The sequence below is a fragment of the Filicampus tigris genome, chromosome 5, assembly GCF_054856515.1.
Source record: "Filicampus tigris isolate MCC_2025a chromosome 5, RoL_Ftig_1.0, whole genome shotgun sequence".
In the NCBI taxonomy this organism is placed as follows: domain Eukaryota; kingdom Metazoa; phylum Chordata; class Actinopteri; order Syngnathiformes; family Syngnathidae; genus Filicampus; species Filicampus tigris.
Window position 1 is genome coordinate 13,366,260 of NC_141221.1, and position 18,130 is coordinate 13,384,389.

Sequence of the window (18,130 nt, forward strand, 5' to 3'; positions counted from 1 at the left end):
TAGACGCGCGTTGGCTTCATCGTGTATTAGGACGCTACTTACAGAGTTTTTTGGTTGTTTTTTTTAACCCGCGCGCGTCAGTCATTTTGACAGTGAAATAGTAAATTGGACGGATATAGTATAGTATATATAGTATAGTATATAGCCAAGTTATCTATCTGTTGGCAGATAGATGGGAGTTAGCGAGCTAGTAGGAAGGAAGGAAGCAATTAAGGAAGGAAGGGAACGAGGTAGGCAGGTTGATTTGTAATTAGTTGGGAAGCTAATAAGTCCAGGAAATAAGGTTGATAGCAGAGAAGGTAGATCCGTAGGTCGGTAGGTAAGACAGAAGGAAGGTACGGGCTACGAAGGAAGGAAAACAGATAGGCAGGTAGGTTGGTAGTAAGAGTACATGCGAAGTCCTATCATGGCAGCAGTTCAAGTGTCCCCTTATTCAGCACCATAGACAGCAGCAAGCAACTCGAAAACATCCAACACAATAATACTCCATTAGACAATTTCAATCAAAACTGAGCATAATTATAATCGTCAAAAACATTGTTGAGGCTGTAATTGGATCTCATTTTGGATGGTTACACGTTTAGGTAGATTGTGTGTCTTTCTTGGAATGGCCTAAAAGTTTTTGCTGATCGCCATCTGTAAAGCATCATGTGCAGAAGGGTTTTGTTGTTAATGGAAGCTGCCTTAGTGCAGCAGCACTGCAGGGAGCTAGCACAACTTTGGACACTCAGTCAATCAATATCAAGATTCTGCTGCAATGGCGAACAAAACAATGTGAAGTGGAGAATTGTTTATTTAAACAGTACCCTATGTCATAAAATTGATTCATTTAATCAGTCAGCCGGTCTGTCTTAGTCAGTACTTTAGACACTTTGTCAGTCAGTGAATCAGCCAGTGTGGTTGTTGGTCTGTGTGTAAAGCAACTTTCTTGACCACTGCTATACTATGCTCAAAGACTCATTTCGCTCTGTTGCCCGTGCTGTGTTGGGTTTGTCTGATCACTGTTTAATACACTTAATATCAAAATACAGGCACGAACCCAAATTGGCAAACGCCTGTGGTGAAAACAGTGAAGAAGTGGACCAATGAGGCAAAGCTGTAACTGCAGGATTCTTTGGACTGCACCGACTGAAGTGGTTTCAACCGGCACATTGGATGAATATACCGACACTGTCACCGCCTGTATCAACTTTTCTGAAGACGTGTGCATCAAGAAAAAGACATCCCACACGTTCAATAACAAACGGCCATGGTTCACTGCAAAACCTCGCCAGGCTAAGAAGGCTTTCTAACAGAGTGGAGACAGATTCCTGTACAAGCAGCTGTCAAGGGAAATTCTCCAAGAGGAGCTACGCAGGAATCGTTGAACCAGTCATAAATTTATTGTCTGTTTTTAACATACTTAGCCCAAAAAGATTTGTGATTCTGATTAGTCACTCATTTGGTCATAAATCCGTTCAGCGAATTAGTCAGTCAATGAGTTTGTTTCAATTCATTAATTTGCTCAGTTACTTAGTCAGTCAGTGACTTAGCTCTTGTGTATCAATGAGGGAACCATTCCATCAATGAGTCAGTCAAACTGTCAGTCAATGAATTAGTCTGTGAATTAGTCTGTGTTAGTGACTCGATGAGGCGATTAAGTTGGCCACTTTGAAAGTGAGGCAGTCAGGGACTTATGAATAGAAAGCCACATTGAAAGCAGCTCACAACACAAAGTCTAAGAAGACCCCTACTATCACCTCTGTTCCGGTGCTCTTTTACGGCAAACCTGAGAAGCTTCAACTCGCTCTACGAGTCTAGGACATCTGCTCACCACTATTAAAACCATGCAGTTGAATTTTTCCACTGGAAACAATAGGCCTCACTAATTGATTTTAATGGCTCTCTCTGCCATGACGCACCCCTCACGAGTCACAGAAGAGGTCTTTAAGATTATTATTATCACTATAATTGCCATTACCCCCCTCACTTCCAAATGTGTGAACGGGAGGCGGCGGTTGGAGGAACATCTTTGCCCTTAAGCCGAACACATCATTATTATTACTGGAGACGGGAAATAAACAGACACACACCCTCCACCTTCGTAGACCCCCTCCCGGACGCCCTCATTCCCTCCGCCGCCCTCTGCGTGCAAACCCACCGCCGCCGCCGCTTGTAATTTATGCAAAATTAATTGATACATCTTTTATAATTGATGTGCTGTAAACTTAATGAGTAATTTATGTAATTAGTCAATTAGGGATAATTCCGACATATGTTGTGTATGCCCAGAAGGTGTGCTTTACAACCAGATATTTGTCCAGGAGTTTGGCGTTTTCGTATGTGTGTGTGTGTGTGCGTGTGTGTGTGTGCTTGTTACTTAATTAATTGTGTTATGCAGATCTGCCATGGTGTCTATTTAACAGCCCCCTTTGTGAAAACAGATTTAATATTGATCTTTCCTGAGCATAAAGAGCACCTTTTTTTTTTAGACCAGCAAGGGGCTCGAAGGGGCCTCCAAATGTTCCGGCACGGTGCGGGAAAATCAAAACAAAGCGAAAGGAGGAGGGAAAAAAGACAAGAAAAAGACGCACCTCTATGAATACATTACAAACATTTTCAATAAAGTCCCGTTTTTTTAAAATATGCTCCCAACGCCACCTCAGTTGACCTTTTGAGTGGCATCGTGTGCGAGGCGGCTAATTAACTGACGGTGTTTTTTGTGAATATTCATACCCGACGCAGCACCACGCTCGCCCCTTAATTACATTGTTGGATTCCCTCTCCGAGGAGGCCAAACTCACCAAAGGCTTAATTATTGCAATGTATTCGGGTGGGCCCCCTCACGCACCTCGCGAGAAGACTGTCAAGGACCCCCAGCCATGACACCTGGCCAAAGAAGAATGTGTATGGTTACAGGAAGGAAGAGGGGCAAGGGTATAGGGGGGTGGTTCTCCACCGAGAGTCGGCGTGAAGTTTGTTTACATCCTTGTAGGATCCACCCGAGAGTGTTTGAGCAGACAGACAGCCGCTGGACGGCCCTCTCTGCAATTAATCAACAGCAGCGTGTGTGTGTCTGTATGCGTGTGTGTGAGCGCAGTGATGATGGTGCGCAAAGGAAGACATGATTTATTGTTTGCAAAGTCGCAAAGTGCAGTCGAGCACATTTAAGCGAGGCCGCCGTTCGTGTCTTTACCTTTTAAGAGCACATAGAAATAGAAATCTAATAAGAGTTAAGATAATAATCTTACAATCTAACAATTTCAATTGTCATGTTATCCTCACAGTATTTCTTTTGTCATCACGGGTAACTTTCTGTGAGGGAATCACTAATTCCCTATTAGGTGTATCAAAAGTAAAGGCCTGGAATTTGCTTTGCAATGGCTGCTTTAAACCAAAATTTCTGACTTCCTGTTTAATTTCATGCATAGGGGGTATTAAGTGAGTTTTTTGGGGTGGTACCCTTCTGCGATGTCATTACACACAAATAACACACACAAAGTAAATTGACGTTATGCTCGTTACGCCTTTAAATGCTCACTGATCTGAGGTCTCTTAAAATAAGATGAAGTGTTCCACGTTGTGTGATTTGAAAAGCATAATTTTTTTCCCTGCAAATTTGGGATGGGTTCCAAATCGTACAACTTCAGGGACACTCACTTTTGGAGATTCCTCTGTAAGGACCACTGTTCTGACAAGAGAAACATGAAGAATAAACAAACTTTGGAGTTAATGACTTTTGAGTCTTTTTTCAAAATGCTATGCTGCTCCATCATTATCATTGTAGATATTTTCATTTTACCCTTTATCACTTCTACCCTGTGGTGACATCACATGAAAAAAAATGGAGCAATTAAGGTACTCTAATGCCCTCGCATGTGGGCAAGGAGTGCCACAGTCTCCAATTCCAGACATTTATTGAATGGCACAAATAGTCGAACACTCAAATGCAAAATGAGAACACTTGCAAGGAGCAACTACGACTCCAGCTGCTGGTGTTACTCACAAGGCCACGCCCCTTAAAGACACACTACAGTGCATACAGTATAAACCAGTTTATTTTACATTCTCTCTATATGCTTTTGTACAATAGAAGTGATATTTTCCTGTATTAAAAACACAATGAAAATGTTGGCGTTTTTTGGTGCAGGGGCTTGAACAAATTAATTACATTTTGATTCATTTTGATGAGGGAAATCAATAAATTAGGAGCCTGGTCATGGAACAAATTAAAGTCAATTTACTGTCAATGCTGGTATTTTATATCTCTCTATATCAGTATGTTTATTGTGCCAATAGGGAGTTTTTTTTTAAATACCCTCCTCATTCTTCATTTTTATTCATAAATCTCTCTCGCTCTCTCTCTCCCCCTCCCACACATCCATACACAACTACCCTTGCGTGTCATTTTTAAAGTGTCTAGATAATAGCAGCGTCACAGACCTGCGGGGGTCTCACAGAAACAAAAACCAACTGGAATTGAGAGCATCGCATATGAAGAGGAGAGAGAGACGAAAGTTGGACCACAACGCTTGCAAGCGAGCAAAAGGCGGACGTCTCCAGCAACTTTTACGCAAGGGCAGGCACTTTTACGCACGGCACTTTTACGCACAAGTTTTTTTTTCCCCTCCACGAGTGATGTAGGAACATGTTTTCTAACTATTCATTGCAGCTCCTCCAATGGCTCGGTCATTTGTGACTAATCTCTCCGTGGGGAAGTTACTCTGAAACGGCTGTTTTGAAGTTTTTTTTAAAAAAAGACAAAAGAAAAAGGAAAGAGGTCATGCCACGACCAGGGAAAAACTCTTACAGTGACCAGAAGCCTCCATATTCGTACATCTCCCTCACGGCCATGGCTATCCAGAACTCCCAAGACAAGATGCTGCCCCTGAGCGACATCTACAAGTTCATCATGGACCGCTTCCCCTACTACAGAGACAACACGCAGCGCTGGCAGAACTCCCTGCGGCACAATCTATCCTTCAACGACTGCTTCATCAAAATCCCGCGGCGACCCGACCAGCCTGGTAAGGGCAGCTTTTGGGCCCTCCACCCGGATTGCGGCGACATGTTCGAGAACGGCAGCTTCCTGCGTCGCCGCAAACGCTTCAAGGTGCTGCGCGCCGAGCTGGCGGCGTGCAAGAGCTCGCCCATGTTGCACTACTTCCATCACCACCACCACCACCCCCATCACCACCTGCAGCACGGCGGCAAGCCTGGCCAGCAGGAGCCCTCCGGCCGCTTGCCCCTTATGCACCCGCCCACGACGCCCGCGCACTTTCAAGGCTACGGGGGTATCGCCTGCACCCAGCCGGGTGGCTTTAAACACCCGTTTGCTATCGAGAACATCATTAGCCGGGACTACAAGGGCGTCGTGCCACTCACCTCAGTCATGCACCACCTGGGGTACCCGGTGCCCCCTCAGCTGATGACTTCCGTGTGGCCCCACGTCGGGATGCTGTCCGAGACTCTGGCCCCGTCCCCGGAGTACACGTCCTTTGGGGTGCCGGCAAAAAGCCTGTACCACCACCACCACCCCAGTGCCAACGGGCCTGCGCTACCCGCCGTGCCAGTGCCGATAAAGCCCACGCCGGCTCTCGTGTCACACGGTCTGAGCGGGATGTGCATCCCGGCCTCCTCCTCCTGCACCACCACTTCCACCTCCTCCTCATCCCACCAAGGTGATGCTCTAGAAGGGAAGGGCAACCTCCTACACCCGGCCCTCCTTCTTTCTTAATCACATGGTGGATGCGGCTGCACAGCAAAAGAGGAACAAAAAGGTTGAAAACTGTCTTAAAAATATGTGTAGCCTAATGTACCTTTTTGTTTGCACAGTTATGTAATTTTACGATTCATCATATCAATATAATCAGACACGCTGAACCCAAAGAAATTTAGTAGGAAACTATCTCCCAAATTTAATGTACATTATATTGAAATCAACTGCATTGCGTAGCCTGTTATTTCTCCCAATCAGACACTTTTTTATGCTTGGTTGTAGCAGTGTATTGCTTGTATGAGAACTATTTATCTGAAGATTTATAAAGAAGAAACAACTGATTGTCCTCCAGTGTCGTTTCAATGATTTGATTCAATTATTTATGGGCACATTTTGTGACAGTGAATGGGAAAATACTGGACATTTCATTACACTCTGGAATTTTAGTTATTGGGGGGGAGGACCATGCAGATGTAAAAAAAAAAAAATCCTTTTGATTTGAGTGATATAATTTGATGTTAAAAATATTGAATAGAGGAGGAAGTTATGTTAAAACTAAAGTTGTGTTTCCTTAAGAAAAGTATAAATCAATTAGTTGCATGCACTGAAGTGGGCTACTTTGCTTGAAGAAAATATTGAGTTTGTAAAATTATTATACGGATGGATGATCATACCTCCCTGCAAATGCAAGTATTAGAATGTGTTGACACTATCTGATTTGGAGGTTATTTTGCATCTAAAAATCCAAAGCATAATGGGCATTATTAAATGCGAGGCATGACGAGGAGGCTGATTTGAGTCATGACCCTCTCCTACACTCGTGCAAACACTCAAAACATGGCATAAATCACAAACACGGTGTGATGGACACCCCAGCTGAAGCGTGTATGATGTCACAAATAAATGGTCGGATATGTTCTTCAAACGGGGATCGGAATCAAGTTTCCCCTCTTTTGTTTGACGGCGTTTAAAGGCTTTGAAGATCGCCTCTTCTCTCTGTGTACAAAGCATCACTGAGAGTGACTTCTATCTAAGCCCCACCATCCTCCCTGCTTAGCATCCCAAAGGCTCCTGAAGACGGCATCCCCCCCCATTGTCGCACCAGCCTCTGAGCAAATAATTGACATGCACCAGCCGGCCAAGAGAGGAGGAGGAGGGCGTGGGGGTGGAAAAAATTAAAAACCTATTTGGTGTTATGGATAACAAGCAGAGCACACATGCACACGAAGTGATACACAAACATGGTTGTGACCTCTCCGAGAACCTGATGGAGCGTTCGTTTAATAAGTTCAAGTTCGGGTCAGCAGGAATAGTGATTCAAAGTTGCGATTTTTTTGTTTTTTGTTTTTATTACAATATTTTCTTTAAATAATTAATTAAATCAGCTATAATAATTTTCGGCGGCACGGTGGTCGACTGGTTAGCACGTCCGCCTCACAGTTCAGAGGTCGTGGGTTCGATCCCGGCTCCGGCCTCCCTGTGTGGAGTTTGCATGTTCTCCCCGTGCCTGCGTGGGTTTTCTCCGGGCACTCCGGTTTCCTCCCACATTCCAAAAACATGCATGGTAAGTTGATTGGATACTCTAAATTGCCCCTAGGTGTGTTTGTGACTGCGGATGTTTGTCTCTGTGTGCCCTGCGATTGGCTGGCAACCAGTTCAGGGTGTCCCCCGCCTACTGCCCAAAGACAGCTGGGATAGGCTCCAGCACGCCCCGCGACCCTTGTGAGGAGAAGCGGTACAGATAATGGATGGATGGATGGATAATAATTTTCTTGAGTTACAGTTTTTCATGTCTCCCATATTGCTTTCACAGGCTTGCCAAATTATCTTTTTTTTTAATTTTCAGTTTAAAGATCAACTCAAAATTATAATATGTTCTATTCAGGCCCACTAGTTGAAACATGGAGTTCTGATTAATATTGCATTTGTGGAATATGAATTAAGAAGCAAAATCCACCTGTTTTTATACATCTCAGGGGGTGGCCATTTTGCCACTTGCTGTCGACTGAAAATGACATCACAGTTGTCATTTTCCGGGCTCAGCTTGCAAACGTCACATGACAAAACTCAGAAACCAAACAACCCAATTTTATGGTTGTTTTGAAAACGACCCAATTTTTGGGGGTGTTTTGCACAAAAAGTTGGGTCAAATGGACACAAGAATAGTACATAGATCGTTTTTGACCCAAATTGGGTTATTTTTGACCCAACTGTTTTTAGGGTAGTGCAGCTTTCGGCAAATCATGTCATGAATTTTTCAAAACCTGCTGTGAAGAGAAAGGTTAGCGATGAGTACAGACAATTTCAAGAAAATAGTTTTTTTTTTTTTTTTACCCACATGATGGGGGCGCCCGACATGTCTTGAATGCACAGAGAAAGTTACAGTGATTTTTTAAAAAAATCAGACGTCATTACCAAACGTGCTGATGTATATGCAGAGCAGAGAGATGGGAGGGAGCACCTGGTCACCAATCCTATTCACGTTCTGAAAATCTGCAGTTCTGAAATGTTATTTAAAAATATTGAGACGGCTGGATTAGTTGTATTTTTTTTGAATACTTGAACCCCATTTTTGCAGAATACCTGATGCGGCCCAGACATGCCCTATCTATCTCCCGTGGCCCTGACATGAATTCAGTTTGAGACCCCTGCGTTAGCATGTCTGCCTCACAGTTCAGGGGTTTGGGGTTTGAATCTCAGCTTGCTCAGTATTCCAATTTCACTCTCACATTAAAAAAATAAATAATGCTTCTTATGTCAACTGAAGACTCTAAAACTGTCCTTTGATGTGAATGTGAGTGTGAATGCTTATTTGTCTGTATGTGCCCTGCAATTGGCCTGTGACCAGTCCAGGATGAACAACGTCTCGAACATCGAGTGCACCCCTCAATGAGGACGAGCACTATACGGATGGAGGGACAGTTCAAGTTTGTGTGTGTGTGAGAGTGTGCATATGCATGCGTGCATGTGTGTGTTAATTCTCTAATCAGCAGGCTCTAATAAGCCTCACTGCACGACAGTATAATTAAATGCCACTAATTAACACACAAAAGGAGTAATAATGCAGACATTATTGCCCTCAATGATCTGTTGAAAACTGGAATGACAGTGTATTGTATATACGTTTTTTGGGGGGTTGGTTGTATACACATTGTGAATAGTGTGGAGTGCGAACCTCTACAGTTGAACACAAGTGCCAAAACGATAGTTGACCAACATTTCTCTACCTATAGAAAATAATGGAAATAGAATGGCGATCATAATACCGTTGAGGGGGAAGCTGCAGTACCTGACGCAAACCCACACAAGCAGCAGGACTTGGACCCAGAACCTTTTGACTGTGAAGCAGAAGAGCAAACCACTAACACGCTGTGCTGCATTTACTTATTTGTACAAATGCATTTTTCAAACTATGAAAAATAATAAAAAATTCTCAAAATGCTCCGTGCTGCATACAGAGGCACTTTAAACTGTAACGTAAACATCCGCTTTACAGATGCCATGTCTGTTCTCTAGGTGGTGTGCACATGTTTCATAGTAAAAGTTACTGTATTTCCTCAAATTGTGGTCGAATAGAGAGATTCTTCAAGTGGGGTTACAGGGGGGCTGGAGCCTATCCCAGTTTATTTCCGGCGAGAGGCGGGGCACACCCTGGACTGGATGCCTATGCATGTGGACAATTTTTACCTAGTGGCAATTTAAACTTCTTTAGAGGAAGATGGAAAAACCTAACCAACAGGATATTCTGCTCCGCTTTTACCATTCATGTCAACCTAAATAAACTACAGAGTGTATTGTACTGAGCAGCCAGGACAGTGACACCTTTATCTTGGATGTCACAATAAATATAATTTTCTTCTCTATGGTTATCCTATCCTCCTATTGGTACCCTTCTGTGATATCATTAAAAAATACACTGCTTAAAATCATAATGTGGCATACTTCGATGCTCACTGATCTGAAATCTATGAGATTTGTTAAAGCCTCATGAGACACCGTGCACATTTACATTTGACTACAACTTTTCAGGCATCCTTTTCGAAAAGAGTTTGCCAGAAAATTTTGCTAGAATATTTTCCCAGGTTTCGGGTTGCAACATTGAGGGCAATCACATTTTGAAATGACACTTTATTTTGCTACATTTTCCGATATTACACCTGTATTTTATCTCAAGAACTACTTGAAGAACTACGCTATCGAGACTGCTTGACTGTGGATTTTTGCCAATGCAATTGAACTTTCATCAGAAAGTTGCTTTTGTAAAGTGACAACAATATAACACAAAATTCAAATAAACAAATCACTGTATAAAATTTGAGTTGAAAATCTGTAATCTGAGCCTTTTGAGTGACTGAATAAAACATGGAGGTCAGAGGTGTATTCGTGTCACAAGTGAAACTACGGTGTTGCATAGGCAATGCGGCATTAGTGGAAATTAAGCACACTTCACAAAGGCCAGAGGTGTAAATTCTACATGTGTTGTTTTAATGATCAGGCCATCATAACGAGTGTCTTAATTCTTTTTTTAATCACCATAACTCATACACGCTGCAAAACACAATTGTTTGGAGATTCATTTGCATATCATTCATTAACACTCATCTTGGCCGATCTATAACCACAAGAAAGACTAATATTAACTGTTAAAGACTTGGCGAGTCAAACTTAATTGCAGTGCTCTGCCTACACACACAAGCTCCAATTTTTGAGAATTTAGCATCACCTGTGCATCTAGTATACATGGTTCACATTTTGTAGCAATCAAAGAAACATCTGGGATGGACGGATGCTGACGGCCATGATGGTCAAGACCGGCCCGGAAACACACCGACCATTCGGGAAGATTTAAGTATTTTCACAACATTCCCAATGGTTACTCCACCCCTAATAATGCGAAACAACATAGACGGGCTAATGGAAATCAGCATAGCTGTTATGAAAATTACAAACCTTTAAACAATTGCTGCTTTAACACATTGCAGCAACACATACAAAAAGAGCATATAACAATACTCACTGGCATAAATCTTCTCCGCTCCATGGGAACGACGACTTTGGTATTACTACAGTTTAATTGGGGATCTTCTCTGCCTTTTCCTCCATGCTGAGGATAAGCGGCTCGGATAATGGATAGATGAATGTTAATTACACTGTCTTCAAGTAGAGTCATGGGACTTTCCTGTACTACACACTGTAAAAACACATTAAAACATGTTCACTTAAAATGTTTGTGATATAGCGGGGGCTTGAACAATGAACCACAATTTAGAGGAAGAACACTGCATTAGGGTGGATATCAGTGGATGTTTGGATGTGAAGCATTAAAATATTGAGGTATTTGCGAGATGATTTTTTTTTGTGTGTTAATTATAGCATGAACACAAAGTATCGTCCGAGGCGAAGTCATACTCGGAGTCGTAATGGTTTATCTCTGCATCACAAGTGAGCACTTTGGCTTTTATTAGCGTAATAAAGTCAAGCTTCATACGTGCAAAAAGCCAGCTGACCTCTGTCTGGGCCCTCTCACACTCCTCCAATTAATTCATGACATTTGTATTCCATCTCACACACGCAAAGAGGGTGCTATTCCACATCATGATGTTTTTACCAGCCAATTATCACAGAGCATTGTTGATATTAAGGCTCGCTGTGTCGCAGAAATTGGATCTAATATTGAGAAGTAGTGATTACTACTGAGTGATTCCTAATAGATTAGATGAAGAATAAGCAGCATGTGCATGGGAGAAGTTGATATGTATAGTATATGTGATGTTTCTTTCTCTGAAAGTTGCAGTAAGTTAATGTTGAGAAGGCGGAGGTGAGGGATGTGTGGGGTGGAGGGGGGGGTTAAAAGATTGTTTGTTGTCAAGATAAATAAATGAATAAACAAATAAATACATAAATAAATAGACATTTCTTTTTTATGTGACAAAACAAAAATCTGATTTTATTTTAAGGCCATACTGCCCAGCTCAAAGTTACTAATTTACATGAAATGCGCTATATAAAACTGATGCATTATTATTATCATTATGCTTGGTGGTGGTGAAAAAAATGCAATTGTGTTCAAGCTTTAGCAGAACCTTTGAACGGGTTCATAAAATATGATTTCGAGCTATTTTGATTTTGCATTGACAATTTTATGCGATGGACAAACATGAAATGGATACGTCTGGGTTTTTTAACACTTGTATGGCCGGGTCTGAATGGAAACCGTGTAAAGTACAATCCAGCATGGTTTAAGACTTTCCTGATGGGTACTTTTGATTTTACTTTTATTTTGTGATGAAGCTGAATGGCGTCTATACTGTCCACTGTACAAGAGTAGCCTACACTAATGGAGTAGGAAAGGAAAGGACGTTAAATTCAATTCCAGTGTGCCCTCTAGTGGAAGAAGGCATAAGACCATGCTAGTTAAACATCATACTGTTTATTTGTAAACCACCAAAGTTAAGTGGAATGCAAATAATTTCTATCAAAATCCCATACTTCATGCATTACAATAAAACTGCCCTCACAGTTGTTTTGGGACTTTGAGAAGAAGGGAATACAATATATTTTCAATTTCAACAATTCCAGCTGATGTAATATGGATTGAACCAGCGATACAACAATTCATCCTACATGTGAAAGGTAATACCAATCTTTGAATTATTGTTTGGTGATTGTGCAACCCCAAGCAACAGTGATGTGCCACCATTGCCGAAGTTCTGACGCAATGACTCACGCAAGATGGCGGCCACTCCGGTGTATGAAATGACCACAATTGCTAACTCTATGGGTGAGTCGGAACGGGGAGAACGCTGAGCCGCTGTATAAAAAAACTCCTATCAGAAATGTAACAACGCCATGGTTCTTCTCTTTTTTTAAAAGCACTTAAAAAACGTTTATGTTTTAAATCGATGTAACTAGTAATTTTCAACCAGCAAAAGAATGAAATTACATCAGTACGACTAAATTGTAAACAAATAACCAACAAAATAATAATTTATCAAAAATGAATAAAGTCAAACAGCTTTTCGTATCAATTTGAATTTAAGTATTGCAATGAGTAGATAGATAGATAGATAGATAGATAGATAGATAGATAGATAGATAGATAGATAGATAGATAGATAGATAGATAGATAGATAGATAGAAAATAAGTAAATTAGCGATTAGCTCCTGTGAGCTGCATAGGGAATGACATCAGAGCACTCCGATTGGATATTTTGTAAGTTAAGTATACTGTGACTCTTGATGCCGTGACATCATCTCTGCATCACTCAGGTTGATTGTTCTTGGTTTAAACACTTAAATGCATAAGAGAGACAATCGTCTATGTGTTGTGATTTAGTCGGAAAGCAGTGGAGAAGGTACAACAGTGGGCGTCGCAGGTTGGGACTGCCGTGGTGACGTCACGACTCCGCCCACCGTCACGTACGTTACGTCGGTCAAAGCAGAAGAGAGTCAGACGCCTGAATGTAAACATGGTGACAGGTAGATGAGAAGAGCTCCAAAATGGTCTTCGAAAGCGTCGTGGTAGACGTTCTCAACAGGTTTCTGGGCGACTACGTGGTTAATCTTGACAGCTCGCAGCTTAAACTCGGCATCTGGGGAGGTAATTTAACTTGTTTTGTGTTTTTGGTTATTTTATTTATTTTTGTAACCGAGGCGGTGCCATAGTGCGCGGAGCTAGCGTGCTAGCGTTGGATTGACGTTAGCTTGGAGCTCCTCTTTTTGTCATGTGTCATCTTGACGACCCCTCTTAAATGGACCAAAGCAGTCCGGTAGGACTCGGGAACTATTGCCGAATGCTGTTGCTGTTACAGATAAATTAGTGGGTAGAAGTTCTCACAGATATGCGTGTTTTTTCAACAACGATTTCCTGTGCAAAGCTAATTGATGGCGTTACTGGAGCGAGTTTCGCAGGATTAAAAAGAGTCACACCCTTTCGCAGTTTCATGAGTTTGAACAAAGAGTCCTGCACACAAGCAAGACGCTTCAAATATATGTCGCAGCGTAATCTTCCTGAATGTCTGCACTTTGAGTCGCTACTTAAGAGGTTTGTTGGTGGTCTGGCTTCCTCCCACATTCCGAAAACATGCATGATGCCTGAGTGAGTGGCCGTTATAGCTTAGTGTTGTACAAAATAACGATTGCTCTTACCCATGACCATAGTTCGGATTAGAAGCGGAATAGAAAATAGACCATATAAATCTTTTCTTACCATCAAAAATGTGTCCATAAGCGAGTCATTCTGCACTTTCTCCTTACTGTAACGAAACATTGGGGCTAATCATCAATTCCCCACACCGAGTGTCTTAGCCAATGAATTGGCAATTAGGCTGACCGAAGTGAAAGAATCACTTTGACGTGTGGAAGCACATTGATATCAAAACTAATAGACAAGCAGAGCTGCAGTGTTGTCACTGATTAGCTATAACTTCAGATCATTTTATAATAATGTTCAGATGAGGTGTCAACATGGGAGTTAATTGTGTTGGGCCATGTCAGGCTCCACCACCAGCAAAATTGACAAATGCATTCTGGTGGCATAGTCATGAACCTTCACACAAGTGATAATACGCTATGCAAAGGAGAGATTGTGCTGCTCCTTCCTGCCTGCTGCCGTCAGACTGTTTAACAAGAACAGTGGGTAGTCTGTACAGATGTGTATATACACATATTTACTGCGTATATTTACATATATATGTTTAGGAATGTTTGCTGTTAATGTTATACATTAACTGCTACATTATGCCGCCGTCTCTGTGTGACCTATACATTTACTTCAGTAAAATGTCCCCATTGTGGGACTAATAAACGCCATCTTTATCTTCATACAATGGAATGTCTATAAATTAAAAACACTTTACAGTATAGAAATTCACAATCAATATTTATCCATAACAAGACAAAAACAGAAACAACTTTAAATAAAATGCATCATACTCACCAGAGATGTTGATGCAGACCTCCATTCTTTCCTCCTGAATGTCTGTCTTAGCTGGCCATATAACTCACGCATGCTGTGCATGCGTGCAGTATACGCAACTAAATGCATGAGTTCAACACCAGCACTCGGTATGCTGAAGGCTTTGGGCAGATTTCCTTCAGTTGTCAACACAGAAACTGAAATATGATCAGACAAAAAAAAAAAAAAAAGCAACAGACTAGGAGCTGGCCAGCCATGAGTGTTTAGTGCAGCAGAGAAGACCTTGAAGAGCCTGACTGTATGCTCCTGGTAAAAATATATCTTCTAATTCCTGATCCCTAGACAAATTCATGCCACAGACATGTTAAGAATACTTCTGGTAATTTGGAAAACATTAAATTGTGGAAAAAATGCAGAACATAATGTCTCCTTTCAGACTTTATTTTGTGTTGTTATAGATGTTGTTGCGCAATAGTGTCCATCTTCTAGTTGATACAAAATCAACACTGGCCTAATGCCTCTCGGGGCCTATAGCGATAAGAAATGAGTACCGATTGTCTTCAATAATGCACAAGCATTGGAAGCAAGTCAATGGGCTTTAATGTCAAAAGCCTTCTTGTTTGATAGTGTAAGTGTTTCTTGGGGCCTTTTGTTATAATGGAGTAGGGCCGGGCAATATGGCCTTCAAATAAAAAAATTGGGTTGGTTCACTTTACCCATAATAAGGAATGTCCCAGCCTCCCCTTTTCTTTAAGAAAAAAAATGACACTGATTGTATTTAGAATAAGTTTAAAGGAGCCAACGGGCTCCTTTCTTGTCATATGAAAACCAATTTGAAAGTGATTCTGCTTATGTTGTGTGTCTCTTAGTGGGAATTAAATTCGCTAGTCAATTTTGGTCGCTAAATAGAGCAACCATATCGCTGAGTTGGAAATACAGGCTGTGCTTTTGTAAACTAGCTGTTTTATGTTATTAGTGTAGTTTTTTCTGCCATGTTATTAGTGTAATCAGTGTACATTAGCTCGAGTGTATTTGGAGGGTCAGGATGTTGCGTGGTAGCAATCGGTAACTAGATTCCTCTATTTTTTTTGACAGGTGATGTCACGCTTCGAAATCTTGAAATTAAGGAGAATGCTTTGGTAAGTTACGTGCCTAAAATGTATGTGTTGGAATATAGCAGTTCATGCACTTTTTTTCCCTTCTCACAGAGTCAGCTTGACATTCCCTTTAAAGTGAGAGCGGGACACATAGGTGAGATTGTTTGGTTTTAAGGGTTTCTTTCTCACAGAGACACATTTTTCTTACTAGTTTTATCTCAATAGGGCGATTGAAACTCCAGATTCCCTGGAAGAACCTCTACACCCAGTCAGTGGAGGCCACTCTAGATGGCGTCTATCTGCTCATTGTCCCAACAGCAAGTATGTAAGATTTCCCATTATGAACAATATAATTTTTTCCAGAATCCTTAACGGTCCCCCGCCAAACCATTAGGCAGAAGTTAACCAGTCTAATATAATGCGGGGTTCATGATACCAACCTGACCATGCGCCGTAACGTGCATGTATTCTGTAAATTCAACTGACTCGCTTTCTTTTACAGGGCACATTCTTTAAAGTTAAGAGTTCCAATAAGAATGACTATTGTCACGTTAAAGCATTCATTTAAAACTAGAGCCAACATTTTAAAATTATTATTGCAAAGAGCCTCATTATACATATGAGCGCACATAAAATAGACTAGCATATGTGCTCACAAGATGTGCTAGCTTTTCTGTGTATTTGTGCTAGTGTTGCCGTTTTGTTTTTTCAGTGGGGTGCCATTACATTCAACAAAAACTGTTAAAATGTCCTGAGTTGAAGTTCATATTTTTATTATGCTCTGATTTCCCCCCCCCCTCCCATTTTGAAAGTGAACTTGGTAGGCAATACTACTCAACGTTTTTTTTCCCCCCTCTATCTCATCTGCGTCAAAGCGCATGCGTTAAACTGCTACGTCAACACACACAGCGTGCAAAAATAAATATTCCCTTTGCTTTTTGGGCGCAACGACCATTACTGGAGGTTACTGTAGTTGCGGACCTTCTCTGCCTCTTCTTCGTGCTGTTAATCATGCTGCATCTTTTCAAATAGAACTAAGTGCTGCCTGGCATGTGTCAAAGCAACGTGGTCGACACTGAAGGTGCATACCACTATATTTGAACTTGCCTGTATGGTGTAAAACCCCAGATCACTTAAAAATCTGCATTATAAATGGGGACTGCGATATAGTGGGGGTTCACTGTGTTATGAATTGACATGAATAATAGCAAAGACAGAGGCATAGGGCTTATTGAGATCATGCATGATTGTATGTTTAGTCCTTGATGGGCTCTTTTCCCTGCAGGTATCAAGTATGATGCGGAAAAGGAGGAGAAGCAGCTGCAGGAAGCCCGACAGAGGGAGCTGAAAAGGATCGAGGAGACCAAGTTGAAGGTCGCTGAGCAAGGTTAGTCCTGTGTGCCCCAAAACTCGTTCGGTAGCACCCCACTGGAAAGCTGGGGGAAAATAAGTTGTTTTGTTCAATTATTTGTCGCTCTCAACAGCTTAACACAACCACTCGGTCACTACCGCCAAAACATGTTGCGCACTCCACACTCACGTCATTACTGTGGTCTTAAGCTTGCAGCTTTAACTCCTCTTTGGTTTGTTTGACAGAGAACCCCACGGTGGAGAAGCAAGACACTTTTGTGGAGAAGCTCGTCACTCAGATCATCAAAAATGTTCAAGTCAAGATCTCCAATATCCACATTCGCTATGAGGATGATGTGAGTATTCAGATCATTGTTTGTGTGTTTAGTCAAGAAGTTCAGTAAATACATAGTTTTTTCTGTGTGCTATTCACAAAATGTGTTAACCTATTTGTTTTCCTCAGGTCACCAATCCGCGGTGCCCTCTGTCCTTTGGCGTGTCGCTGAGCAACCTCAGCCTTCAGGTAATCTCTCTTGACATCCATCTGATGCATTATTATTGTTGTTGTTGTTGTTATTATTATTTTGTCAGATTATATTTTTATTTAGCGTTGTGATGGTAAATACATACATTTGTTTTGCTTATTAATGTATTGTACACAAAGAAATTGATTTGTTTTTTTCAGGTGTATTAAAAAAAACTGAAATATTACACTTTCACAAGTATTCAGACCATTCGCTCAGTGTTTAGTAGAAGCATCTTATTGAGCTAATACAACCATGAGCCTTCTTGGTTGATAAAATGATCAAATCATAAAAAATAACACTATTTGTGTTAACTTAACTTCAAAGAAAATGTCAACTGCTATATATTATTTATTGTTAAGTTTTGAACCTTTCAACGATTGCAGAATTTACTGCCAGCAGTTTGTGGTTTTTCATTTTAAATATGAAATTTACATTTCTTAAAAAGAAAAACTATTTTTGTTGTACCTTCCATAAAAAGCCAGCTGTAATACAATATACATTTTTCTTTTGAGGGAGGGGGAGATCTTTTATTAATGAGAT

General features: G+C 41.2%; 2 protein-coding genes across 5 annotated transcripts in view; both read left to right on the forward strand.

Annotated features, from left to right (window-relative positions):
• Nucleotides 1-4,762: 4,762 nt before the first annotated feature.
• Nucleotides 4,763-5,854, forward strand: foxb2 (forkhead box B2). The gene has a single exon (XM_086031226.1). It carries the CDS (start codon nt 4,763-4,765, stop codon nt 5,714-5,716), a length of 954 nt encoding a protein of 317 aa, XP_085887352.1. The 3' UTR covers nt 5,717-5,854.
• Nucleotides 5,855-13,153: 7,299 nt separating this feature from the next.
• vps13a (vacuolar protein sorting 13 homolog A) overlaps nt 13,154-18,130 on the forward strand; it is a 43,384-nt gene continuing 38,407 nt past the window's right edge. For all 4 annotated transcript variants that reach the window (XM_086030404.1, XM_086030405.1, XM_086030406.1 and 1 more), the window contains exons 1-7: nt 13,154-13,299; nt 15,712-15,755; nt 15,825-15,867; nt 15,939-16,034; nt 16,999-17,100; nt 17,310-17,419; nt 17,527-17,586. In XM_086030404.1, the coding sequence (XP_085886530.1) occupies nt 13,200-13,299; nt 15,712-15,755; nt 15,825-15,867; nt 15,939-16,034; nt 16,999-17,100; nt 17,310-17,419; nt 17,527-17,586 (555 nt within the window). In that variant the 5' untranslated portion in view covers nt 13,154-13,199. The remainder of the gene's footprint in view (nt 13,300-15,711; nt 15,756-15,824; nt 15,868-15,938; nt 16,035-16,998; nt 17,101-17,309; nt 17,420-17,526; nt 17,587-18,130) is intronic.